The sequence below is a fragment of the Narcine bancroftii genome, chromosome 8 (genome assembly GCF_036971445.1).
Source record: "Narcine bancroftii isolate sNarBan1 chromosome 8, sNarBan1.hap1, whole genome shotgun sequence".
NCBI classification, from domain to species: Eukaryota; Metazoa; Chordata; class Chondrichthyes; order Torpediniformes; family Narcinidae; genus Narcine; species Narcine bancroftii.
In genome coordinates, this window is record NC_091476.1 from 107702367 (window position 1) to 107730308 (window position 27942).

At 40.5% G+C, this 27942-nt stretch overlaps 1 protein-coding gene and 1 long non-coding RNA gene across 5 annotated transcripts in view; both read left to right on the plus strand.

The window, feature by feature from the left end:
* Nucleotides 1-2422: 2422 nt before the first annotated feature.
* Nucleotides 2423-5954, plus strand: LOC138741141 (uncharacterized). The gene is made up of 2 exons (XR_011343353.1): nt 2423-2582; nt 5531-5954. It is a non-coding gene; the product is annotated as an uncharacterized lncRNA (long non-coding RNA).
* Nucleotides 5955-8054: 2100 nt separating this feature from the next.
* nherf4b (NHERF family PDZ scaffold protein 4b) overlaps nt 8055-27942 on the plus strand; it is a 54499-nt gene continuing 34611 nt past the window's right edge. For 3 of the 4 annotated variants that reach the window (XM_069894763.1, XM_069894766.1, XM_069894764.1), the window contains exons 1-3: nt 9772-10170; nt 20708-20735; nt 21579-21672. In XM_069894763.1, coding sequence (XP_069750864.1) covers nt 21599-21672 — 74 coding nt within the window. In that variant the 5' untranslated portion in view covers nt 9772-10170; nt 20708-20735; nt 21579-21598. Of the gene's footprint in view, nt 8685-9771; nt 10171-20707; nt 20736-21578; nt 21673-27942 lie in introns of those variants that run through there. The other variant, XM_069894765.1, reaches the window with a different exon arrangement.

Consider the following 27942-nt stretch of genomic DNA (forward strand, 5'->3'; position numbering starts at 1 on the left):
CTCCCTCATATTCTTGCCTTCTTCATCTTCCTTAAGGCCCACTATCTTTATGTTATTTCTTCTGTTATGGTTTTCCATTGTATCTATTTTTTGAGCTAGTAGTTCTTGTGTCTCTTTAGTTTTTTTATTAGATTTCTCCAATTTCTTTTTTAAGTCTTCTACCTCCATTTCTGCTGCTACTGCCCGCTCTTCCATCTTGTCCATTTTTTTTCCCATTTCTGTTAAGGTCATCTCCATTTTATTTATTTTCTCTTCTGTGTTGTTTATTCTTTTTCTTAAATCCTTAAATTCCTGTGTTTGCCATTCTTTAAATGACTCCATGTATCCTTTAATAAGAGCAAGTATATCCTTTACCTTGCCTTTCTTTTCTTCTTCTATTTCACCGTACTCTTCCTCTTCTTCTTCCTCTGGGTTGACCATCTGTTGTTTCTTTGTTGCCCTTTCCTCCTCTTCTTTCTTGTTTCTATTGTCTTCTGTGGTCTCTTCTTGCTGCAGGTGTTCTGCAGCTGTCGTTGCCGGCTGTGGAGATCGACTCCCCAGCTGGTCCCCCCTCCCGTCGGTGTGTTTTTTTTCATTCGCATCGCGCATGCGCGAAGTATCGCGCATGCGCGGTTGCGCACTTTTACTCGGCTCTGCGAGCCATTTTTGTAGTCCATTATTTACCGACCTGAGGGAGCGGGTTTCTCTCTCCGCAGCGGGCCTCTTCGGACAGGTAAGGCCTACATCTTTTTCCTCCTTTGTCTTCTCTTCCTCTCTTCTTACCGTTGCTTTCGATTTTTCTTTTTTTGTCGCCATCTTCTTTCCACCTTTATTCTCACTTTTCTGTAACTTTTATTTCTGTGCCTTTGTGTTTTCCTTTGTTTTTCCCGACTTTTCTGGAGAGGGCTGGAGTTCACCGTCCGGCCACTACTCCATCACGTGACTCCTTCCAAATAGAGTCTAATCTTCACACAAAGACAAAAGTGACTGGCCACGGAATGTAGATACTTTTGTTCTGTAGACATAGAATGGTGTTTGTGTCTTATTTTTTTTAAAGGGGAAAGATGTGTAACAAGAACTGGATTTCCCATCGTGCAATGTGCATGGTTGGGCAGAATCCGGAAGTAGAATGCGACAGGTGGGTCAATTGGAAGTCTGTTGAAGCAACTCAAGGAAAATAAAGTCAGTTAAGTATTAAACCCACAAAGTTTTTAAAAAAATTTAATTTATAGATTTTCAAACTCAAACTATTTCCAGTAATCATTCACAAATTTCAATTATGCATTATATACGAGATTTGCCATTGAGTCTGAGCCATTTCCACCCCCCTCCCCAAACTTGACAGATCACGATTATATACAACATTTGTCATAAAGTTGTTCTTCTTGAAATAATAAGCATAACACCTACAACCCTGTACGTTTTGGAGGATGGGAGGAACCCTGAACACCCATGCAGATACGGGGAGGACACACAAACTCCTGACAAACAACGCCGGATTCGAACCCAGTTCACTGGTGGTGTACTAGCAGCACGCTAACAGCTAAGCCAAACCTGCAGCCCATGTTTCGGGACAATGTTCCCAAAAGTTTATTCCCCAGTGTAAAACCAAGGCCTTCTGAACATTTATCATTACTCCCTCGCTGCTGTAATCTGTGCCTCTTCATAAAGCTCACAATCTCAATCTTCATTTTCTTTAACTCCCTCTCAGCTCTCTTTTTCTCCGCATCACATTATAAGTTCTGCTCTCCAGTTGAAATCTGCCTCTTCACATTCTTCCCAGCAAAATAGTTCCCTTGTGACTTCTGTAATGTGCTGATCAAGGAAGTGAGCACGGATATATTCCATCAACCCCTCGGCAGGGCTCCTCAGACTGTATCTCTCTGCATTCACCTCCATGTTTCTTCCCCCATGTGTCCACCCGATCCACCAGCCCACCTGGATGATTTCTTGCATCCAATCCCAGAACTCTCCAACCAGATGGCATCAATATCAATTATGTCAGTTTCTGTTATCCCTCTGTTTTCTCTCCTCCAGCTCCTCGCCCCCTTCATTTCCTTCTCCCATCACAGAGCTACCCTTCTTAGCCCTCTCCCCCATCGCTTCTCAGCTTCTCTCTCTTCTACCCTCCCTCCAGTATCTACCTGTAAGCCTGTGCTCCTTCCCCTTCCCCTTCAAACATCGGTTTAATTTTTGACACTGGGGAGTCCTAAGCCCAAAATATTGATTGGCTTTTACTTCTGAGTTTCTCCAGCACTTGTGTCCTGCAGTAGATCCCAGCATCTGCACACCCTAATCACCTGAAAATACAGAGGTGGTTGTGTCAAGTTTCAAACAAAAAATTGCAAACACCCAAGGGTACTTGCACGCCAAGTCATGTCCAGCAGTTCATGATGCTGACATCTCTTGGTGGGTTTATGATCTCTTCACAAAGGTCCAGCTGCACAGTCACCAGGTCAGAGGTCACCACCACAGCCACCTTAGCAGTGACAAATGCTGGAGCAACTCAGCAGGTCAAGCAGCATCCATGGAAGGCAATGAATGGCAGGAACCCCACACTCAGAAATGGCAGGGAAAGAGGGCAGCCCGCAAATAATAGAGGGGTGAGTGAGACAGGAAGTAGCACAGGCTATATGGAAAATCCCCATCAACACAACAATCCTGTGTCCTCTGAAACATCAACCCTTTGGCCCACGTGTCTGTTCTAAAGAGGATGCCCAAATTAAACTAGACTGCTGCCCGCACATGATCCACCTCCCTCCATAGTCATGCACCAACTGCACCTGATAGCCCATTCCAGGTGCTCATTGCTCTCTGGGTAAAATATTTGCCCCGAACATCTCCCTTAACCTTCCTCCCTCCCCCTCACCTTAAGCACATGCCCTTTAGCATGTGATGCTTTCACCAAAGGAGAAAGAAGCTGACTAGCCATCTTGAGCCTCTCTCTCTCTCTCTCCGTGTGAACTCACTAGTGTCCCCACAGACTGGAGGGCAGATTGAACTCCTTTCTGAACAGGAAGCAAGTGAATGTTCTCTCCCTGGTGCAAACACACTGGTGGCGCTACAGAGAGGTGCAATAGGCCAATCTTTTTCTGAGAGAGAATGGTTTCTCTCCTATGTGAACCCGAGGCCAGATTGCTGAGAGAAGCCATTCCCGTACAGCGAGCAGGTGAACGGTTTCTCCCCAGTGTGAACCCACTGGTGTATCCGCAGGCTGGAGGGCTGAGAGAACCCCTTCCCACACAGAGAGCAGGTGAACAGTTTCTCCCTGGTGTGAATTTTCTAGTAGCTCTGCAGACAAGTCAAATAGGCAAATTCCTTTCCTTACTTGCTGCAAGAAAACAGTTATTCCCAGTGTGAACCTGCTGGTGTGAACGCAGGCCAGAGGCATGAGAGAACCCCTTTCCACACATGGAGCAAGTGAATGGTTTCTCCCCAGTGTGAACCGCTGGTGTGCCCGCAGGCCGAATTGCTGGGTGAACTCCTTCCCACACAGGCAGCAATCAAATGGTTTCTCTCCAGTGTGAACCCAAAGGTGGTGCTGCAGACTGGAACTCTGAGAGAACACCATCCCGCACAGGAACCAGGTGAACAGTTTCTCTCCAGTGTGAATTCTGTGGTGACTCAGCAGGTTCGGGGATCATGATAACCCCTACTTCCACACACAGCATTTAAAAGTGCGCTCCCTGGAGTGAATGCTCTGGTACTGCAAGAGGCTGGAGGACTGGGTGAATCCCTCCCACACGTAGCAGGTGAACGGAAGCAGGGGGAACACACCCGTGCTCCTCCTGGTCCTTGGAGGTTTGAAAGCTCTTCCCACAGTCAGAGCAGGGAAATGGGCTACCCTTAGTGTGGACACATGGGTGTTGCAGAAGTACATCACAGTTGGTGAATCCCTCCCCACATTCGAAACAGGAGCGGACTCTCCCCAGTGTGAGCCAGTGATGTGATTCCAGTGTCCACTTCAAAGTGAAGTTATTTAACTCCTATATCATGGTCACTTGACCCTCCATGTTTACCAAATGCCTGAAATCCAGTTCACTCACTGAACAGGTGTAGGGTTTTTCCATGCAGTGATTCCCACATGCTTAATCCACCGATAAAGATGGCTGATACTTTGGCCCTGAGATATCTAGTCGAGTATCAGACCACAGCGTGGTATTATCTGCTTCCTGTTTGGAAATGCACTGCTTTTTTAACCCAGTGAAGAGAAGATAGTGGAGTGAGAGGGAGCAAGGCATTCTCTACAGCCAGTGTTCCATGACAACACACCCTGGGGGCAAGGCTAGCAACACAACAAACCGTGGAAGTGTCCTGTGTTATGAGCCCAAGGACCCCAAAATCCAGCAGCAATAGAAATTCACCAAGACAAATGGTTACTTAAACAAATATTACTTTTAATTTTCTTTAAACATGAAAACAGGATCAAACTTTAATTTATTACTATTAACTTAATCTAATTTAGGCCCCTTCTAATTCTAAGCAGACATGTATGCAATATGTATGTAAGTTCAAATAAAATTCTTTGATTCACAGTCCAATCTCACTTCTCCAAGTTCACCGGTATCAGGCAATTCTTATATTGTGCACAGAATTTAACATTTATAAATTTCATCAGCCTTTGGTGCTTGAAAGGTAAATGGTTACTGCTCAGGAAGGTTCTTGTCGGTTTTCAGAGAGAGATTTGTTGCTCATTGGACACCCACAAAATTGATTCTTTCTGATCAGTCACTTTAATATCTTGCCAAAGAAACTTGCCACCTCAGGGTTTTCCAGATGATAACCTCTTTCTTTCAGGTCATCACAGAGTTCCTTTTTGTTTCCCTTATTTCAAGTGAAACATTATGCAGCTCGTCCTCTCCTTTTGTATGGACCACAAGGCTTTGACCAGGCTGAACTAAGAACTCACAACCATCTTCAAAATGGGGTTTATCCACAAGCTTGACAGTTTGTCCTGTTCCAGTCCCAGCTGCTGCTGCTGAACTGTAGAACTGAATTCTCCCTCACAGAGAAAACCACATGACCCTCTTAGAACAGCCAACTACACTCAGACAAACTGTGGCTCCAGACCTAATCTTCTGAGCTTGTTCATCTGTTGCTTTCCAAAATAATAATCCATTACTCCACAGCATGTCCAATTAACACCTGCTTGTGAAGTCCTCATAGGCATACTTCAAAGTTTGTGCAAAGGCACTTGGAGCCTGAACTGTCTGGCTTGAGCAGAGCTCCAGCATTTTAAATGAGATCTGTTTTGAAGTGTCTCTATCTGTATGTGACATAAACTAAAAAACCTGCCACAATTTATCTCCTATAAAACATAAAATATACAAACTGTCACACCTGAACTGTGAGGAGGGTCACTATGGATAGGGGAAATTTAGCAAAGAGAAGCCACAAACGCTCGAAAGCAATGATTATGAACTCTGGATTTACTGTTATTTGTGGTCTAGTTCTGTGAACGACATTTTAGTAAGCACATGACGATCTGAGGGAGAGCACAGGAATTATTTCAGATTTTTATGCTGAAGACTCATGATAACTTTTGTTTTAGAGGTCGTTATTACCCAGAATCCTCAACAGTCCAAAAATTTGTCGAAAACTGCATCCACATGTCACCATAAAGAGCAGGCAGGTGCCTGAATAAAATAGATGGCGGGGAAGGCGCACAGACCAACAGAAAAAAGGTGATAATTGCATACGGACAGCAGGCTGCAAAATAGAAGAACACACCAAATTCCGTTTCACCAGCTGTTATATATGGATTGTGGAGAAACACATGGCTTCTTTGTCTAGAATATTGTGAATTACATGACCTACCTGTCTGAAACTTATTCGGAGGTCGTATCACCTGCCAATCAAGGTTGGACTCCAGCCTCTCGTTAGTGCACACCTTGCTGTTGGCTCATTTAAATGACTCAGTGTTATAATTGACTAATTCCCAAGATCAGAACAATATAAAACATTGATGCATGTCACATTTCTTTCTCTCTGCCTCTTGGTCCAAGTCCTGGACATTTCTCCATGCCAGGTCGCTATTGTGGACATCACTGGAGGAGTCATTGGTAAGGTGTGTACTACACTTAAGTTGACCCGGAGTGCCGTGGTAGATCCATACTTGCAGAGAGCCACCTTCCTGCCCACCATTCCCCCCCCCCGCCCCCCCCCCCCCCAGTTAGTGTATGGAATTGGGAGTGTGTTTGAAAGTCCCTGGTCTCTGTTTATGTAGTATTTACACGTGGAGGAGAGTCCAGTAGGATAAGCAGCTACTAATATAGGAGTCCCTTGTGCACAATGTGCCTGCTTGCATCGTCATACAGTAACCAAGAAATCAAACCTCACCAGAGCTAGACATGAAGGTGATAACCAACTCCACTTTGAGACTTGTAAATCCAACAACTGGGCAGTTCATATTGGCTGTGTCTTAGACTTCACTGGAACCTAATCATGGGCCACAAAATGCCTGGTTCCTGCAGTGGAGTTGCAGGAATCAAACATCTCGGCTTTGGGTGCTAATGTTCAAAGGGACTTAGGGACTTTTCAGGATTCTACCATGAACAAGTTACTAGCATTTCTCTGATACCTCATGGAATGGGAATGGCTATGTTTAAAAAAAAAAGAACTGAAGTGTGAAAATATTGGCTTGCTGCTCCCAGCAGATCCTCTTCTTACATTCACCACAACTATTCTGATCTCCTTTATCACTACTCTAACACTGCCAACATCACTAATAATGTTAATTGAACATTGTCTCTGTAACATTATAATGTTACAGTATCTATTATCTATGGATAAAAATGGGCAGTCCACATTTTGGACCAGGTCATTTTATCAAGATTAAATGAAAAGGAGCTGGTGTTACATATATGAAGGGGGAAAGAATTTGGGGAAGGGACAAGAGGTGAGAGGTTATTGGACAAAAAGTGGGACACCATTGTGGGGGGGGGGGGGGAGGGATTAGAGAGAAAAGAACAGCAGGAGGTAAACAAGGTAGTGGAACCAGATACAGGTCAGGGTTACCTACAGTTAGAAAAATCATGTTCATGCCATTAGGTTTAAGGCTAACCAGCAGTCTCATCCATTGTCTTACCCTGATAATGGATGAGAGTGAGGACAGACATAATCAATGTGGGAAAGGTGAAGGGGATTGAAATGTTTGGCGAATGGAAGTTCAAGCTGAGACCAGGTGTTTGGTGAAACAGTCACACAATCTGCATTTGGTCTCACTGATGGAGAGGAGGCCACACTAAGTGAACCAAATGCAGTAGATCAGTTGGACCATGTGCAGGTAAAGCTCTGCCTCATCTGGAAGATCTGGCCCTGGATGGCGGTGAGGGGAGAGATGTATGGACAGGCTTTGCACTTCCTCTGATTACAGCAAGAAGACCCTAATGGGGTAGAAACTTTCATCTCCTGCCTGAAGTGTATTCGCACCTCTGTTTAGCATAAGGTTCCCCAAACCTTTTAGACCATCAACCCCTTCAAGGAATCCTTGAACCCTTGAGGGTAGAGGCTGCTTTTTTAAGATAAGACATTGCCTCATGTAGATGCCCTCAGTAGAGTGAAATCTGGTGCCTGTGATATCGCAGGCTGAGTTAACAACCCTCTGGAGTTTATTCTTTTATAGGCAGTGATGCAATCAGAATGCTCTCCACAAAATTTTTGAGAGTTTTCAATTACATACTGAATCTCAGACACCTCACAAAATTTTGCCGCTGGCGAGCCTTCTTTGTGTTTGCATCAAATGTGGAGGCTCCAGAACAGATCCTAGGAGATGTTGTCCCCCAGGAATTTGAAGTTCTTGACCCTCTCCACTACTGAGCCCTTGATGAGGACTGGGTCCTGTTCCCCTGAATTCCTCCTGAAGCATTGTGACGGCAATTCCATTCTCAAAATCGGTGCAGTGCAGACCACGTCTAAGAAGTTGCCTCGGGCTCCCAGCAGGAGCGGAGACCTCGGGCTCCCGGGCAGGAACGGAGACCTCGGGCTCCCGGACAGGAGCGGAGACCTCGGGCTCCCAGCAGGAGCAGGGACCTTGGGCTTTACAATTCTTTCGACCCCAAAAGTTCAATCGACCCCCTGTAAAGTCCTATCGATCCCTAGGGGTCCATATCGACCAGTTTGGAGACCCCTAGTTTAGCATCTCATCCAAAAGACTGTAACACCTCCCACGGTGTGGCACTGGTAACGTCAACGTTTATTCTGTACTCTGGCCCATACCTTCAATGAAGAGATGAGATGCCCTAGTAACAGCTCCTTAAACGGATTAGTCTGCATGAGATTTCGACACAGCAGGAGGCTGGCCCATGGACTGTGTGCTGGTGAGGAGAGGAGACGCATTTCACATTACAAAGGTGCTACATTGAACCCCTGCATAGCGCAAGCAGGCAGTGGGCTCCAGCCTCGTCAGAAACCAGGAAACCATTCCATGAAAATAAATGACCAGGGAGGGAGCTGCCAGTGTCAGAGGCACAGTACTTTTCCAGGTTTTTGAGGCATCGTGCTTGAATGCTAGCCAAGAAGGTGGAACTCTATTGTTCGAAACCCAGTGTAATCTGCTGGTGTTTAAACATTAAACATCCTGCAGTCGGACATTAAACGTCGCTCTGTTATGTGAGAATAAATTGTTTTACAATTGAAGCTGTACCTTCACCCTTCCGGCCAGGCACCGTCTGAGGTCGCACCCGTCAGCATGAAGGAGAAGAACGGTGCGTACAGAATATTTTTGTGTTTGTGACTGCTTGTTGTGCGTTTAAGAACTCCGGGCGTTCGACTGTCTGTAGAGAGATGCCAAGGAGAGACGGGATGAAGACTTCAGTGAGGGAGTTCCAGAATTGTTGACTATAGCGCTATCGTTCCATTCTCCAACTGTTTCGTATCAATTATTAACAAATGCCCAATATATCATGAATTTCTCATTTCCCAGTGAGGGCACGAATGTTCTTTCCCCTCCATCGAAAAGCCGTTCATCCGCAACATTTTCAGCGAACATTTCGAGCATTGACGTGACTGCCAATAGGAAAATACTGGAAATAGTCAGGACTCGGGCAAAGGAACACGAAGTTAACCTTGCGACTCGATACTGAATATTTCCAGCTTTTCCTTTAGTTTTAATTCAAGTTGTCCAGGTTTTAATTTCTTTGCATTTTGTAAAATTACAACGTAAGGCGGATTGGTCTCCTTTTCACATAACGCTCTTCTTGATCTGTTGGGATGTTTTAGTCCTGTCCTCCTCTCCTTATCTCTAACGGGTTGAATCCAGCCTTTTTAGGACAAGTCCTTAACAGACTTGTCCAGGAAGTTCACCGTGCAAGTTTTCTTTTGGACACTGGATGTATTTCTTCTTAGACTTGCTTTCACTTCAGTTACGAACGGAGGATGCCTCCGCACGAATTCTTTTCAAGAAGGAGTACCAGCAGTGTCATACCTGACGAAGGGTCCAGGCCCGAAACGTTGGCTACTTTGACTTCCTGGAGATGCTATATGACCTGCCGAGCTTCTCCAGTACTTTTTGTAAACAGTATATTGCACTCGACCCTAACATCTGCCATCCAGGCTTTTTGCTTAATATCTAGGCACTTTCAAGCAGGGAAAACACCCATCTGTAAAGCTGGAGGTTCTTTGCCCTTACACCTAAAGATGTACCTTTCTGAATGGGCCGTGGCCAGCTCCGGGGCGCCGATTCCAACCCTTCTCGGGGAAGGATCATCGGTGGAGCGCTGCACTCCGAATGGTTAGGGGCGGGCTGATGATGCAGTCAATCCGCGACCCAACTCATCGCGCTCCCTCCAAGGCAGGGGCAGCGGGGGCCGGCGCAGCAGCGGAGACTGTCAGGGCAGCAGGAGCCCTAGGTGTAGCAGTGGCCGTCAGTGGGGGCCGGCGAGGTAGTCGGGGCAGTGGGAGCCGGCAGAGCAGTGGGAGCTGTTGGGGTGGTCGGTGAAGCCTATGGCAGCTCCATTGGCTGCTTCGGTCTTGGGGGCCGCTCTCTGCAGCTCAAAACGCGGAACTTCAGAGCAGTTCCAGCTGCGTAGGGGATTGTGGGTAGGAAAGACAGCCATTGCTCTACCGTGTGTTTATGACGGGTGGTGCTACGGGACCTGTCGCCCCGCCACCATCGGCTCCGGAGGGCGCTACGAGGCGCCTCTCGATATGAATGGGATGGTGGAGCAGCCTTTTAGGACTACTGTCTGAAAGGTTAGTTTTAAGTTTTAGATCTGCTCTTGTAGCCGGCCTCCACGTGGAGGCCTGACATGAAATAGCCTTCTCCCTGTGCTCTCTCCGAATATATAGACACGCAAGATAATTAATATAAAATAGGATATATATGTTTAATATAACAAATTTTAATTGTCTATTGACAATTAAAGTGAATTCATTGAAGGGATGTTTTCTGGTTCTCCAATTACTGTATTTTTGCTCTCTCACCTGTGACCAATCTCCAGTGCACAAGCACCACATGCAAATATGCAAATAGAATAGAAGTGAAACATCCATTAATTCATCCATAACATGCTGAGCCTCAGGGAAGGCCAACCTTTTAATTTTTAATTTAGACATACAGCAGGGTAGCAGGCCATTTCGGCCCATGAATCCATGCCGCCCAATTAACCTACTGGCTGGTATGTACTTGTGGGCAGAAATGCCCTGCTACTGTGCTATAGGTCTAAATTAAAAATTAAAAGGTTGGCCACCCTTTTGTGTCATTTTCTCTCCCCTGCACATACCACACCAAGCTCCCCATATCCTCTGATTGTCTCAATCTCCAAAAAGATCATTATGCTCTGCATATACATCCACAGTCTTTTGAACCAGAATATTGGGATTAGGTTTGAGAATGACCAAGGTACAAACATCAGTTCTTAACTTAACCTTTGTCAGGACCCAAAGTGCTTCTAGTTTGACTGCAATTGGTTTCCCAGTCCTGTTCCAGATATGTCCACAAATATCTTTATTGACTTAATTATATCACTGCCAAAGATGAAAATTGATTTTATATTTTAGGTACTTTCAACAATTACATTTTGGAGATAGTTGTGCTAAAGATATAGTTTAATATGTGAGCATTGATTTAGAATACCCTCTTATTCTAAGCTCTAATGAAAACAATTTTTTTCTCCTCCTCAAATAGCAGTCCTACTGTCCAAATATCAATCCAATGAACATTCATTGCATTCCCTTGGGAGCCTACATATTCTTTGTCAGGAAATCAAGTCATAAGCGCACATAATATACCAAGTGTGGACTCACCTTGGCCCTCTGCAAATGTGGCAAGACACCTTTGTTCCTATACGCAAATCCTCTTGCCATATGTCTTCATAACTAATGCTGCATCTATGTTTTGCTTTCAGTAACTGGTGTCAAAGAGCACCCAAGCCTCTTTGCAATCTAACAAAATTTAAATATTACATCCCTTTCCTATTGATCTTTTCAGTCAATAACATCACACTTATCCATGTTATGTACCTGCACAATGCTTTTGTCAGCTCATTCAAGCTAAGTCACCCTGAAGTCTCTTAGCATCTTGCTCACAACTTATATGATCCTGAAGAGGAAAGGAAATAGCCTTCCCCTACAGAACATTTAATAACCTATCTATGAAGTCCTGTACCCTGTACATTCCCTCTGAAGCACTAGTTAGTGGACCAAAAAACAATCTGCTGGAGGAATTCAGTGGGCCGAGCAGTCAGTTGAAGAAAAAGAATGGTCAATATTTACAGTCAGGTCCCTTCATCAAGACCCAGCATCGGCAGTCTCTTTTAAAGAGAGAAGCTTGTGTGAATGGTGTTGGTTAGTAGGAATCTTGCTTTATTTTCCCAAATTGCTCAATTTGTTTTTGCCAGTTTTTGTGATATTTTTAGACATACGGCACAGTATCTTCTGGATTCTGAGCCCATGTCGCCCAAATATACCAATTAACCCTGTAAGTTTTTGGAGGGTGAGAGAAAACCAGAGGAAACCTAGGCAGACATGGGGAGAATGTATAAACTGCTGACAGACAGTTCCGGATTCAAATTTGGGCTTCTGGTGCTGTAATAGTGTTTCTTTGTGCTCACCATGCCATCCTTGTATATTTATTTGCAGAATGCAAGGCCAGTATTTCATTCCCAAATGCTAATAATAATAAATAAAATGGGTTGTAATGCAGGATTAATGGAAAATGGGTGGTGATGATCAGTATGGCCTGGATGGGAAAAAGGCTTATTTCCATACTATACGTCTGTTTGACCCCAATGACCTTGAGAAGGTCTCATTCTTCAACTTCGATGGCCTCTGAAACTTTTGGTTTTGCCTTGCAACTTTCATTGTTCAGAGCTCAGAGAAACTTCAGCAGAAATGTCTATGATGAATAGTTGGCTTCCAAAAATTACATAAATCTCCCTTTTTGGTACCAGACCATGGAAAGTTTTCAAATTTGTTTTGTGAATTCCATTTTATGTTGACTTTTGGATGCCATCTTTGGGCAAGAGTTACTATTCTCAGTTTACCTGTGAAATTTAGATATTTTCACATTCAGATGAAAGAAGCAAAAAGTCTGGTGGAACTCCAATGAAATATTAGTTCATATGCTATTGTTGAATATTTGACATCAATTAATTTTGTTCCCTAATCCACTCCATTGTTTCTGGCGTTGCCCAGAGTTCAATCCTCAGATAACTCATTATCTACAAGCTGTATCTTCACAATATCATGCGAGAAAAACCCTTAGTTTCCATCTTATATTGATGACAACCAGCTTTACTTCATTTGTTCCTTGAAAGAGAGGCACAGTCACCTTTTTAACTTCACTCATCCTCCAGATCAACAACATAGTTATGGAAACATACATGGGTCCAATCTGAACCCATATGTTTGTGGGATACAGAGAACTATTCTTGTTTCAGTCTGACCCAGGCCCCCTCCCTCATCTCTACTTCTGGTACATTGATTACTGATTTAGTGCTGATACAGAATTTGAAGGTTTCATCACCTGCATTGCAATTTCTGCCTTGCTTTCACTTTTAACAGTTCATCTTTGACTCTCCCCTTCTCTATCTCCATCTCAGAGCTTAGGTTAGCAACCAAGATCCGATTCAGGCCTACAGACTATTTTGACCCCATCTTCTACTTTCTCCATTCTCCCAATTTTTCCAGCACCATCTAACGACAGCTCCTTCTACACTACTGCAAAAAGTAATCTTCCTTTTTCCTAAACTTCTGCTCTCACCAACAGCAAGGATAAGGTTCCCCTTGTCGTCACCATCCAGCCCTCCAGCTGGATTTTTACCAGATCACTGTCTGAAATTTTATGCATGCAATATATGATGCCACCACAAGACACACATTCCTCTCCGTCCTCTTTCAGCAATTTAAAGGATTAATTTCTGCTGCAATTCACTGGTTCATTCTTCTCTCTCCGCCAACATTCACTTCCCTTCTCAAAGCAACGCTTGCAACTTTACCTATTTCCGTTCTACCATCTCGGGACGCAAACATCCCTGCTTGGTGAAACAGTGATTTTGTTTTTCTTGCAGTTTGGTGCATTTAACAATTAGAATGTGGTCTTCATAACATTGGAGAAATCAAACTTAGATTAGAACACCTCTGTCCAGTCTCTCTTAATTGCTGCTAGATTACAGCCATTTCCACTGTTCATCCACCTCCTTCCTGCACTTTAAAACATGTTCAATTTCTAACTGTTCTTAACTTTGTTACTTAATTATTGGGTGTGTTTCTCTCTCCAAAGATGCTGCCTGACCTACTGAGTAGTCCCAACATTTTTTACACTGCTTTTGACAAATAAAAACAGAAAATTCTGGAAACACTTAGCAACTGGGTTAATATTGCAGGCTATTTGACCCCTTTATTGGAACTATTGCAATGATATGTTAGGACAATTATCTGACTCATTACCTTCGTTTAATCTGCACGACAACAAACCCTACTTTTTTGAGAAAGAGAAGAGACATACACCCTGATACCAACAATCATCCACAACACTTCAAAAATGCCTGCAAGTCCTGAGGTCATGAAAGGAGCAGCTTTTCCCTCTGATCCTTTGTCCTTTGATAATTAAGACCTATCTCTGCCTTGGGTCTCCATCTCCCTCATAAACCTGTGATCAAAGATGAGCAGAATGTTTAAGAAGTGGGCTAATGGGAACACTATACCAATCAGGCATGACTTATAAAGATTTTCTCAAATCTCCAGGCACTTGTCATTTATATGTGCACGTAGATGTGTAAATGTGCACAAGTGCTGTACATAACCAGCACTCAACACATGACACACAAATCCTCTGTGCTTATTGGTGCTGGTACGCTTGGTGTCAGTCCAAGAATGAATGAAGCATGAACGCATGGCTTCTCATTTTATGAGAACCGTTTATTCTTGCTTCTAGGTCAGAATCACAATTATTTTAAAACTCAAATATACAGGTGAATTTCAGGAAAGCTGTCAATAGAGCAGTTATTGCCAAGGATATAGGAATTTTAAGAATTTATTAAAAAGGGAAGTTGCTCAAATGTTCAATGTACAAAAATGGAGAAACAATGAAGAAACTCAGCAGGTCATGCAGCATCAATTGTCAGGGCTCAAGCCCGAAATGTTTGTTATATATCTTTGCTTCCTATTGGATCCTGCATGACCTGCCGAGTTTCTCAAACAATTTTGTGTATTAAACTACAATCACACATCTACAGATATTCTTGTTTAACTCCTCGTTTGTATGTCCAGTAGATGTATTTGTAATACAGAATACTCCACAGATACACTCTGACACTAATCCCACGTTTTACTTCTCAGCACAGCTGTAAACCCACATAGTTACCCTCACTATAAATACGACCAAGTACATCATATTCTAAACATAATGCTAAAGCAATGCGCTCATTCATACACTAGCATTCCACTGTGATCCTAATCCCACACAATGTAAAACCATAAGATAAAGGAGCAGAAATAGGTTATTCAGCCCATCGTCTTCCCTGCCATTTAGTCATAAGCTGATCATTTTCTCACAGAGCCCCACTGTTCGGCCTTCTCCCCATAACCTTTCACACCCTTGCTAATCAAGAACCTATCAATTTCTGCCTTAAATATATAACCTCCACAACCACCTGTGGCAACAAATTCCAAAGATTTACTGCCCTCTGGCTAAAAGAATTCCTCTGCATCTCTGTTGTAAGTAGACACCCTTCAAATTCATGTTTTTTCCTCGTCCTCGACTCTCCCAGCATGGGAAACAACCTTTCTACATCTACTCTGTCCATGCCTTTCAACGAACAAAATGTTTCAATGAGACCCCCCCTCATTCTTTTAAATTTCCACAAGGACAGGCCAAGTGTTCTTCACATGATAATCCTTTCATTCCCAGATTCATCCTTGTGAACGTCCTCTGAGCCTTCTCTAACATCAGCACCTCTTTTTTTTAAATGAGTAGCCCATAACTGGTCATAATACTCCAAGTGAGATCTTATCAGCATCACATCCCTGCTCTCATATTCTATTCCTCCTGAAATGAGTACCAGCATCGCACATGCCTTCTTCACCTCTAACTCAACCTAGAAGTTTAGAAACATCGAAACATAGAAGATAGGAGCAGGAGTAGGTCATTCGACCCTTCGAGCCTGCTCCGCCATTCAACGAGATCATGGCTGATCTTAAAATTCAGTATCCCGTCCCCGCCTTCTCTCCGTAACCTTTAATACCCTTATACTGAAGAAATATATCTAATTCCCTCTTAAATATATTTAATGAACCTGCCTCCACTGCCCTCTGTGGCAATGAATTCCACAGATTCACCACCCTCTGGGTAAAGAAATTCCTCCTCATCTCGGTCCTAAATGGTTTGCCTATTATCCTCAAACCATGGCCCCGGGTTCTGGATTTTCCCATCATTGGAAACATCCCATCTGCATCCATTCTGTCCAGTCCTGACAGAATTTTATATATCTCTATGAGATCCCCTCTCAATCTTCTAAACTCCAGGGAGTACAATCCCAATTTGCACAATCTTTCCTCATATGTCATTCCTCCCATTCCAGGTATCAGCCTGGTGAATTGCCTCTGCACTCCCTCCATTGCAAGAACATCCTTCCTTAGATAAGGTGACCAAAACTGCACACAATACTCCAGGTGTGGTCTCACCAAGGCCCTGTACAGCTGCAGTAAGGTATCCTTGTTCCTATACTCAAACCCTCTTGATATGAAGGCCAACATACCATTTGCCTTTTTAACCGCCTGCTGTACCTGCATGCTCGCCTTCAGAGACTGATGTACAAGTACCCCTAGGTCTCTCTGCACTTCCCCATCTCTTAATCTATTGCCATTCAAATAGTAATCTGCCCTCCGGTTTGTATTACCAAAGTGGATTACCTTCAGGGTGTCCTGCACGAGGACTCACAGATGCCTTTCGCACTTTTCATTAACTTTTCACTTATAATGTCCAAAATCTATTTCCATTCCTAAACTAATATTAATGTTCTATATGGGATCTTATGATAAACTGAGTGGTTCTTGGTTCTTCTTTGGCTTGGCTTCGCGGACGAAGATTTATGGAGGGGGTAAAAAGTCCACGTCAGCTGCAGGCTCGTTTGTGGCTGACAAGTCCGATGCGGGACAGGCAGACACGATTGCAGCAGTTGCAGGGGAAAATTGGTTGGTTGGGGTTGGGGGTTGGGTGTTGGGTTTTTCCTCCTTTGCCTTTTGTCAGTGAGGTGGGCTCTGCGGTCTTCTTCAAAGGAGGTTGCTGCCCGCCAAACTGTGAGGTGCCAAGATGCACGGTTTGAGGCGTTTTCAGCCCACTGGCGGTGGTCAATGTGGCAGGCACCAAGAGATTTCTTTAGGCAGTCCTTGTACCTTTTCTTTGGTGCACCTCTGTCACGGTGGCCAGTGGAGAGCTCGCCATATAACAGGATCTTGGGAAGGCGATGGTCCTCCATTCTGGAGACGTGACCCATCCAGCGCAGCTGGATCTTCAGCAGCGTGGACTCGATGCTGTCGACCTCTGCCATCTCGAGTACTTCGACGTTAGGGATGTAAGCGCTCCAATGGATGTTGAGGATGGAGCGGAGACAACGCTGGTGGAAGCGTTCTAGGAGCCGTAGGTGGTGCCGGTAGAGGACCCATGATTCGGAGCCGAACAGGAGTGTGGGTATGACAACGGCTCTGTATACGCTTATCTTTGTGAGGTTTTTCAGTTGGTTGTTTTTCCAGACTCTTTTGTGTAGTCTTCCAAAGGCGCTATTTGCCTTGGCGAGTCTGTTGTCTATCTCATTGTCGATCCTTGCATCTGATGAAATGGTGCAGCCGAGATAGGTAAACTGGTTGACCGTTTTGAGTTTTGTGTGCCCGATGGAGATGTGGGGGGGCTGGTAGTCATGGTGGGGAGCTGGCTGATGGAGGACCTCAGTTTTCTTCAGGCTGACTTCCAGGCCAAACATTTTGGCAGTTTCCGCAAAGCAGGACGTCAAGCGCTGAAGAGCTGGCTCTGAATGGGCAACTAAAGCGGCATCGTCTGCAAAGAGTAGTTCACGGACAAGTTTCTCTTGTGTCTTGTGTTCTTGGTTATGCTCTTTGATATTGGTATTTTTGGATTGAAAAAATATCATGGAAATGTAGGAAAAGGAGCAGGATATTCAGGACTTTAACCTTGTATTAAAAATTCACCTTTAAATAATCCTTGAAGGAATGGATTTTCTTGTTTTTCACAGGTAATGAATCAATTGGATTTGGAGTAAGGACAGTGAAGTTGTGAAGTAGTGGTATGTTAGAATAGGTTGGAGAACCTGTTCTTTCTTTTTTTTTAAACTTTATTTAAGATTTTATAACATGAATAACATATAGGATTACATTTAAAAAAATTAAGAATAAAATAATAAAATTACAATACAGTATCAGTAATCTAAATAAACTATACCCTCCCCAATAATTATTACACATTAATAACCCAACTCAAATTAGTCCAACCTCCCTTTCCCCCCCAAAATAAAGAGTGAAGAATTAATAAAGTTAATAATATGTGAGAAAAAAAACCCACTTACAAAAAAAAACAAAAACATAACCGATTAAAATACTAACAAAAAGAAAAGTAATTAATACTAAGATATCAGACTTAAAAAACATATTTAAATCAAACTTAAATGCATATATTTAACAAACGGAGTTAAGATGAAACATATATTTAACTCAAACTTAATATAAAAAATTAGTAAAGTTAGTAACATTATCTTTCAAAAATTCTTAAACAATAATCAATTCTTAAAAAAAATTGTAGCATGAAAAAAAAAGATGAAAAAAAACTTTCTCTATAGAGATAAACCTTCACCAAATATCAACTAACTTCACATCTATCATCATATTAGTCACATAAACCACCATCTTAAAACAAAATTCAAACCTCATTAAGCATTGTAGAATTCAATTTTAGTATTCTTCCACCATTTTTCCCTTTTACTCTTAAATAGTTATCCAATAAAAGCTCCAATATCACATTTAAATATCCCCAATCATTATGTTAAAATTCAGATATCCAAATAATAAAAACACATCTACAACAAAATCTATATCTTCAACAAATGGAGCATAAACCACAAACAAAATTCAAGCCTCATTAAGAATTGTACAATTCAATTTATAACTTTCATCATTATTCCCTTCGTTCTGTAACTAAAATAGCAAAATAATATACACCAGAATTACCACTCCTTTCACCTTAAAGTTAAAGAAAAAATAAAAAAAACGTATCCATCCCATTCACATTTAAATTTCAGATATTCCTTATCTACTGAATAAACTTTACAAAAAAAACCACATCATTTTTTAGTTTTTTTAAACAATCAAATACTTTCTTATACTTTTTTTTAATATTTAAACAAAAAAAACCCCTTCACTCTTTAATCTAATAATACAAAAAAAAGGAAAAAAAAACGGGTAGGAGGTTAAAAATACCCCCTCCCGTCTAAACCGCGCAATGCGGTAACTCCCCCCAAAAAAATGGGTGTGAGATAACTCACACATAGCAGATGACTTTCAGGAAATAGTGCCTATCCAGTTCTCTCCCCCAACTCTCACTTCATCTTAAACTAACATCATCATTATTTAATATCCCTTTTGTTTAAAAAAGACGTTAGAAAAAAAAAGGACAACTCTTCTTTTAATCAGCTCCAACTGCCGAGTCACCATTACAACCATTCCTTCTTGGAGCACGGCTCTTTTCTTCCATTTCTTGTCTCCTTAGAGATCGCGGTGGACTATGTCTCTGTTGAAACTGAGTAATTGGCAGCTCTTGAGCAAATGCTATAGCTTCCTTTGGAGAATCAAAGAACTTTGGTTGGTAACCATCTTGAAAAACCTTCAAAACAGCTGGATATCTAAAGGTTGCCTTGTAACCTTTCTTCCACAACAACTCTTTAGCAGGATTGAATTCCTGTCGTTGGAACATAACTTCTTGACTCAAATCTGCAGAGAAGAAAACTCAATTATTTTGAATCATCAAGGGTGATTTTCTCTGTTGTGCATTTCTAATAGCCACTCGTAAAATTATTTCTCTGTCATAATAATTCAAGCAACGAACCAAAACAGGTCTTGGACTTTGACCTGAAATAGGTCTTCTACGCAAGGCTCTGTGAGCACGTTCCAGTATTATACCTTCCGGAAAATGTTCTTGACCCAGCACCTGCGGAATCCATTCAGTAAAAAATTTTCTTGGGTCTGGTCCCTCCATACCTTCCGGCAAACTAATAATCTTTATATTGTTCCGTCTGGATTGGTTTTCCAAATAATCAATCTTTTTCACCATATTTTTATTTTGAGTTTGTAAGTCTTCGACCATTTTGGTCACATCAAAAACTTGATCCCGTATTTCGTCTATATCTTCTTCACATGAATTAAATTTATCTCTCACTTCAAGCTTAAAAGCTCCAAACTCAGCCATCTGTTGAGAATGTATTTTCACCAGAGTATTAAACCTAGTACCAAGTTCAGTCATAATCTTGGATAATCCTGGATTGTATAAGATAATTTAGATTCAAGATTCACAAAAATCTTTTCAATTGGAAGAGATTTTGGCTCAACAGATTCCTGCTTCTTCTGCATAACCAAAGGATTTTCTGTTCCTTCCTTCATTCTGGTTGCCTTCCTTGTAGTATGACTGCGTGTGGAAAACCCAGCCACAGCCTCTCCAGCAGTGACTGGAGGACACTGGCCGGGGTTTTCCCCAGTCCATAATGTATTAAGTTCTCCCAGTACATCAAGTTGTATAGGTTCTTCTATCTCAAGAGGTGCAGTTTGCAGCGCCTCCTCTACAGTTGACAAATGCCTTTGAGTAACTCTTTGTTCTAAAGGCTGTTTGGCGCCCTCTTTAGGGGGCTCTACCGATGTAACATAGAGCTCTACATCTGAACACTGTACCTCTCTCCTGGGATCCATTTCACGCTGAATCCCGGTGTCTTTCCTGCAGGTAGGCTCCAAAACTTGAACTTTTGGAAAATGTAGTTTTTTGATGATCTGTTGTCGTTTTTTTTTGCTCTTTTTCACCAATTGTACCATCATAAGTTAAATTAACAGCACTGAAATTATCTAAACTTTTAAAGAATTTTAACGGGCATTTCTAGACAAAACAATAAGATAGAGTCAGGAGAGGACTGGAAGGCACGTCTGATCCTTACGCCATCTTGCCACGCCCCTCGAGAACCTGTTCTTTCTCATTTTTCATGTCCTTGTGTTCTTAAATTGCTTTTGCTTTTCTTTGCAGGCATTGAGGACACAGCTGCATTATCCCCGTAAGTACCATTCTGATCGATTGCTAGACATTAAACTAGATTTTAGAATGAATAATATTTAAGGTAACATGATTTTGCTGGACAATTTTGAGTTAATAATATGCTTAAAGTGCAAGAGCTAAATGGCAACCTGTTCCTAGGGAGCATATTTATCTCCAGTGTATCTGCAACATCAATAAAAGACAATGCCTTTGAAATGCAAACGCTCGATGATAGATTTACAGGTTATGCAGGGTAAATACTTTTGCAGATCATTCCTCTGTAGAGTTGAAAATTAGTAGACATTTCCTGGTGTGAAGGATGTTGATTGACCCTATAGTGGTTTATAAAACCATTAGGGGCATAGATAAACTGGATGGTCACTTACCCAGGTTAGGCAAGTCAAAAAGATTTAAAGTGGAGTGGGATTGCGGGGGGGCGGGGGGTGTGGTGATGGCAGGCTTTCACCTATAGGGTGGTTTGTATATAGAATGAGGCAGTGGAAGTGGTAGTGCTGGGTACAATGTTTAAAAGACACCTGGACGGGTTCATGGATAGGACAAATTTAGAGGAATATGGACCAAATCCAAGCCAATTGAGATTATGGGCTGGCTTCTCTGCTGGATAACTATAACTTCTTTGGATTGGAGTTCTGCTGGGGCTGAAGGAGAAATGTCTTCAGGAGGATTGTAAATCCCATAATTGTCAAGGTGAGAGGCCATGATCTTATTGAATGAAGAAGGCAGTTTGATGGATTTTATGGACTGTTCCTCCACATTCATTCTTCATTATCTGTTGAATTGAATTGCTATCTGTGTACTGATGAGATTAGCCCCAGGTCACATTTCAATTTTTTTCCAATAGGGGGCAAGTTCAGAAGTAACATGAGAGGGAGCTTCTTCACTCAGACAGTGGTGGCTGAGTGGAATGACATTCCGGAAGAGATGGTTGCAGCAAGGTCAATTTTGTCATTTAAGAAAAAGTTGGCTAGGTGCATGGATGTGAGGAGGTTGGAGGGTTATGGGCAGGGTGCAGATTAGTGGGACTAGAGGAGATCACTTAAATCGGTATGGACTAGAGGGGCTGAGATGGCCTATTTCTGTACTGTAATTGTTATAGCGTTATATATAGATATACATATATACGTTGAGGAACTAATTATTGTACAAATAGGCAATCAGTTTTCCAGATCTCTTGGGTCAAGTGGTTCCCTACTCCAAAAGAGAGACATCCTAATTTACACAATGGAACTTTATGAATTTAGAACCAATTATTGCTTGTAAATTTCAATGGAAGTAGCTAATCCAAAATCTGTTTTTTTGATTTTAACTCGCACCACTCCCATTCATCCACTCTTCTTTGTTGTTGAGTTGCATTGGTCATTCACACAACAAAGCTTCAATGTTTCTACTTTAGTTTGCATATGCCCACTGGCCACACCCTTCTCCAGTTCTGCAAACCAAAACGCTTGTGCTTCTTTGTACATGATTCCTTAATTGTAAAAGTTCCCATTACAAATGGTGAACCTTGGTTCCGAAGATCCCTTTCTCAATCTATTCACCAGCTTGAGGAAGTGTGTGAAACATATTTGAATGTGTTTCAGTCATGTATCCTAACATCATCTTGTGCAACTCTAAATCACGTTTGACATCTGGGTGCATTCTACTGCATTAAAGATGCTCCATAAATGCAACCTGTTGATAGTTAACTTTACAAATATTGGGCATGAACTTGTGTGTTTGTTGTCGCTTCTTCAGAAATTCCTGTGCTAACATCTAGATCATGTTATACAAATCTGAGGTGAAAATAAACACTGAAAGTAACCTGCTATAACTCAATTTCCTACACAGATGGCATGTAATTGAAGTGACACTGAACCTGATCTAATTAAATATCATGTTCAATTTAGTTAATTGAAAGTAATTTGTGTGTGTAATTACACAATAAAATTGAAAGTCTAATTAAACCTGATATTAGTGTATCCATAGCAAATGAAACAGATGTTAAAAATCAACAGGATTAATTTTTAACAGGATTGGTTTTAATTTCAGTACATGTAGGTCCTGGAGTGATGTTTCCATTCACAAAGTACATGTAAGCTATTGGGGGTTGGGGCCTCTTTGGTTTGCTTAGAACAAGGATGATGCTTTCATTTTTGTGACAAAGTTAATACATACCCCCCCCCCCCCCCCCAAATAGTTCCAATCAATCCTACTCTCCCTGATGCTCATCAGGTTCCTCCACCATGTCCATCATTCTCCTCCACCCTGACTTCATCACTCAGCTCTAATCTACACCAGATTCTTCGTCAGCCAATGCCTACTGGTTCACATCTACCCTGTGTTCAACATTTGTGGTCCACCAGTGTTATCAATCTCTTTCAGAATATGTGTCTTTTTTTTAATATAATTTTTTATTTTTCATGCTGTGAACCATATGAACCAAAATATATACAAATGTTTTTCATTAAATATACACAGTAGCATTTTCTCACTTTGTTTCCCCCCTACCTTCCCTCCCCCCTTCCCACCCCCTTCCAAAACCAATAAATATTCAACATATACAATACACTAAAACCATTAAACAATGTCATCGCACAATGAAAAATAAACAAGAAAAATGTGTGATCTACTTTTACACACTGGATCAAGTCGTTTTGTCTTCTTATCATTTTAGGGGTGGAGGTCCGAGGCAAGCCTTCCCTATTGTGTTCCATGTATGGTTCCCAAATTTGTTCAAATAATGTGACTTTATTTTTTAAATTATGTTATCTTTTCCAATGAAATACATTTATTCATTTCCATGTACCATTGCTGTAATCTCATGCTCTCTTCCATTTTCCAAGTTGACATTAAACGTTTTTTTGCTACTGCTAAGGCTATCATAATAAATCTTTTTTGCACTTTATCCAATTTGAGGCCTAATTCCTTACTTCTTATATTACTTAGAAGAAAGATCTCTGGATTTTTTTAGTATGTTATTTTTTGTGATTTTTATTTAATATCTGATTTAGATTTTCCCAAAACATTTTCACTTTCTCATGTGCCCAAATTGCATGTACTATTGTTCCCGTTTCCTTTTTACAGTGAAAACATCTATCTGATAATGTTGGATCCCATTTTTTAAAACTTTTAGGGCATGATATATAACCTGTGTAACCAATTATACTGTATCATGCGTAACCTTGTGTTTATTATATTCTTCATAGTTCCAGAACATAACTTTTCCCATGTTTCATTTTTTAAATCTTTATGTTCAAATCCTTTTCCCACTTTTGTTTGGGTTTATAGCTTATTTCATCCCTTTCCTTATCTTGCAGCTTAATGTACATGTTGGTTATAAATCTTTTAATTATCATTGTGTCTGTAATTACATATTCAAAGCTGCTTCCTTCAGGTAACCTCAGTCTGTTTCCCAATTTATCCTTTAAATAAGCTTTCAGTTGATGATATGCAAACATTGTACCATGAGTTATTCCATATTTGTACTTCATCTGTTCAAATGTTAATAAATTATTTCCCAAAAAACAATTTTTTATTCTTTTGATTCCTTTTCTCTCCCATTCGCTAAAGGAAAGGTTATCTATTGTAAAAGAGATTAGTGGATTTTGAGTCAAAAGTAATTTTGGTATTTGGTCATTTGTTTTTTTCCTTTCTAAGTGAATCTCTTTTCCATATATTGAGTAAATGATGCAGTACTGGTGAGCTTTTATATTGTACGAGCTTTTCATCCCACTTATAAAGTATATGTTCCGGTACCTTCTCCCCTATTTTATCGAGTTCTATCTTAGTCCAGTCTGGTTTTTCCCTTGTCTGGTAAAAATCTGATAAATACCTTAATTGTGCGGCTCTATAATAATTTTTAAAGTTTGGTAACTGCAAACCACCTTGGTTGTACCCCTCTGTTAATTTATCTAACGCTATCCTCAGTTTTCACCCTTTCCACAAGAATTTCCTTATTATTCTCTTTAGTTCATTAAAGAATTTTTCTGTTAAGGGAATTGGTAACAATTGAAATAAGTATTGTATCCTTGAGAAGACATTAATTTTAATGCAATTTACCCTCCCTATCAATGTTAGTGGTAATTCTTTCCAATGTTCTAAGTCTTCCTGCAATTTCTTTATTAGTGGCTGATAATTTAGTTTGTACAAGTGGCTTAAGTTATTATCTGACCTGATCCCTAGGTATTGGATTGCTTGTGCTTGCCATTTAAATGGTGATTCTTTTTTAAATTCTGTATAATCCGCATTACTCATTGGCATCACTTCACTTTTGTTTGCGTTGATCTTGTACCCTGATATTTCTCCATACTCCTTCAATTTCTTATGTAATTCTTTTATTGATATTTCTGGTTCTGTTAAGTATACTATGATGTCATCTGCAAATAAGCTGATTTTATACTCCTTCTCCTTTATTTTTATCCCTTTTATTTTATTTTCTATTCTTATCAGTTCTGCCAAAGGTTGTATTCCTAAGGAGAACAATGAAGGGGATAATGGACATTCCTGTCTAGTTGACCCACAAAATTTAAATTGATTCGATACATATCCATTTACTGCTATCTTCGCCAACGGTCCATTATACAATGCTTTAATCCAATTTATATATTTTTCTGGTAGATTGAACTAATGTAATACTTTAAATAAGTAGTTCCATTCTACTCTGTCAAAGATTTTTTCTGCGTCTAAAGCAACAGCCACTTTTGTCTTCTTATTTCCTTGAACTGCATGAATTAGATTAATAAGTTTACAGACATTATCTGCTGTTCGTCTTTTCTTAATAAATCCAGTTTGATCTAGTTTTACTATTTTTGGTACACAATCAGCCAATCTGTTTGCTAATAATTTCGCTATTATCTTATAATCTGAATTAAATAGAGATATTGGTCTATATGATGCTGTTGTTAGTGGATTTTTCCCCGTCTTTGGTATTACTGTAATTATTGCTGTCTTGCATGAATCTGGCAAGTTTTGTGTTTCTTCTGTCTGGTTCATTACTTGCAGGAGAGGAGGAATTAATAACTCTTTAAATGTTTTATAGAATTCTATTGGGAATCCATCCTCTCCAGATGTTTTATTGTTTGGCAGCTTTTTTAATATATCTTGTACTTCCTCTATTTCAAATAGTTTTATCAGTTTGTTTTGTTCCTCTTCTTGCAATTTTGGCAGTTCAATTTTAGCTAAGAACTCATCTATTTTATCATCTTTCCCCTCATTCTCAGTTTGATATAATTGTTCATAAAATTCCTTAAAGTTCTCATTAATCTCTGTTGGGTTATATGTAATTTGTTTATCTTTTTTCCTTGATACCATTACCAATCTTTTAGCTTGTTCTGTTTTAAGTTACCAGGCTAATATTTCATGTACTTTTGCTTTATTTTCATTATGTTCTTCTCCACCTTATACGTTTGTAATGTTTCGTATTTTATTTTTTTGTTCGCCAATTCTCTCCTTTTTGTTATATCATCCCTTTTTACTAGTTCCTTTTCTGTACTTACTATCTCCCTTTTCAACTGCTCTATTTCTCGATTGTAGTCCTTTTTCATCTTAGTTACATAACTTATTATCTGCCCTCTAATGAAGGCTTTCATTGCATCCCATGATATAAATTTGTCTTTCACTGATTCCGTATTTATTTCAAAATATGTTTTAATTTGGTGTTCAATTAACTCTCTAAATTCCTGCCTTTTAAGTAGCATGGATCAGGTTAGCATGTTCTTGGTGGGATGTCCTCCAGTTCTATTGCTAATAACAGGGTGAAAGATCAGTTAGTAATCTAGTTTTATATTCAGTTTTCCTAACTCTCCCTTGAATATGGGCCAACAACAAAAACATATCAATCCTTAAGTATGTTTTATGCCTACTTGAATAATATGAGTATTCCTTCTCTCTTGGGTGCTGCCTCCTCCATATATCCATAAATTTCATTTCCTGCATTGATTTAATCATAAATCTGGCCACTTTATTCTTTTTGCTAGTCTTTTGTCCAGTTTTATCCAACATTGGATCCAAATTAAGGTTAAAATCCCCTTCTATCAATATATTTCCTTGTGTATCTACAATCTTCAAAAAAATATCTTGCATAAACTTTTGATCCTCTTCATTAGGTGCATATATATTGAGCAAGTTCCAAAATTCTGAATATATCTGACACTTTATCATTACATACCTCCCTGCTGGATCTATTATTTCTTCCTCTATTTTGATTGGTACATTTTTATTAATTAATATAGCTACACCTCTAGCTTTTGAATTATCTGATGCTGCTGCTACATGCCCTACCCAGTTTCTCTTTAATTTGTTATATTCCACTTCAGTTAGATGCGTTTCTATTTTTAATTTTTTTCAGTAAATTTAATAGCCTCTTCCTTTTAATTTGGTTATGTATTCCATTAATGTTTATAGTCATATAGTTCAACATGGCCATCTCATATCCTGTTTACACCTCATTTCTGCATCCTCACCACCATTTTCCCCATTTTCATCTCTCAGGTTTCCCTTTTTAAACTCAATATGTGACAACACATTTAAAACATAACATACTCTAACAACTCCCACATCCAATATTCCCTTAACCCCAAATATCCCTCCCCTCTCTGAGTTGCCCCTTATCCCTTTTCAGGCAACCACAACTCCCCTTTCCATTTGGATTGCGAACCTGCTCACAAGCGTCAACTGATTTCGCATTGATGGTTATTCTCTCCCCCCAACCCCCCCCCAGAAAACACTTTTTTTTTACACATATAACAAAGTTCTCCCTTTTTTCCCCCTTATTTCTTTTCTTCCCTTCTCTTTCCCTTCTTTAGTTCTTTACTTATACATTGTTTTTACATCTTTATATATATTTTATCGCCGTTCTTCATTCTTGTTACATCTCTTCATCTCTCCTTCTATCCTGTAAGCATTTGGCAAATTCTTGTGCTTCCTTCAGATCTGAGAACAGTTTGTTTTGCTCCACATGGATAAATATTTTTAGCACAGCTGGATGTCTTAACATAAATTTATAACCTTTTTTCCATAGGATCGATTTTGCTGTATTAAACTCCTTCCTCTTCTTTAAGAGTTCAAAACTTATGTCTGGAAAGAAAAATATTTTTTGACCCTTGTATTCCAATGGTTTATTGTCTTCTCTAATTTTATTCCTTGCCCGCTCCAGTATATTTTCTCGTGTCGTATATCTAAAAAATTTTACTAAAATGGATCTTGGTTTTTGATGTGTTTGTGGTTTT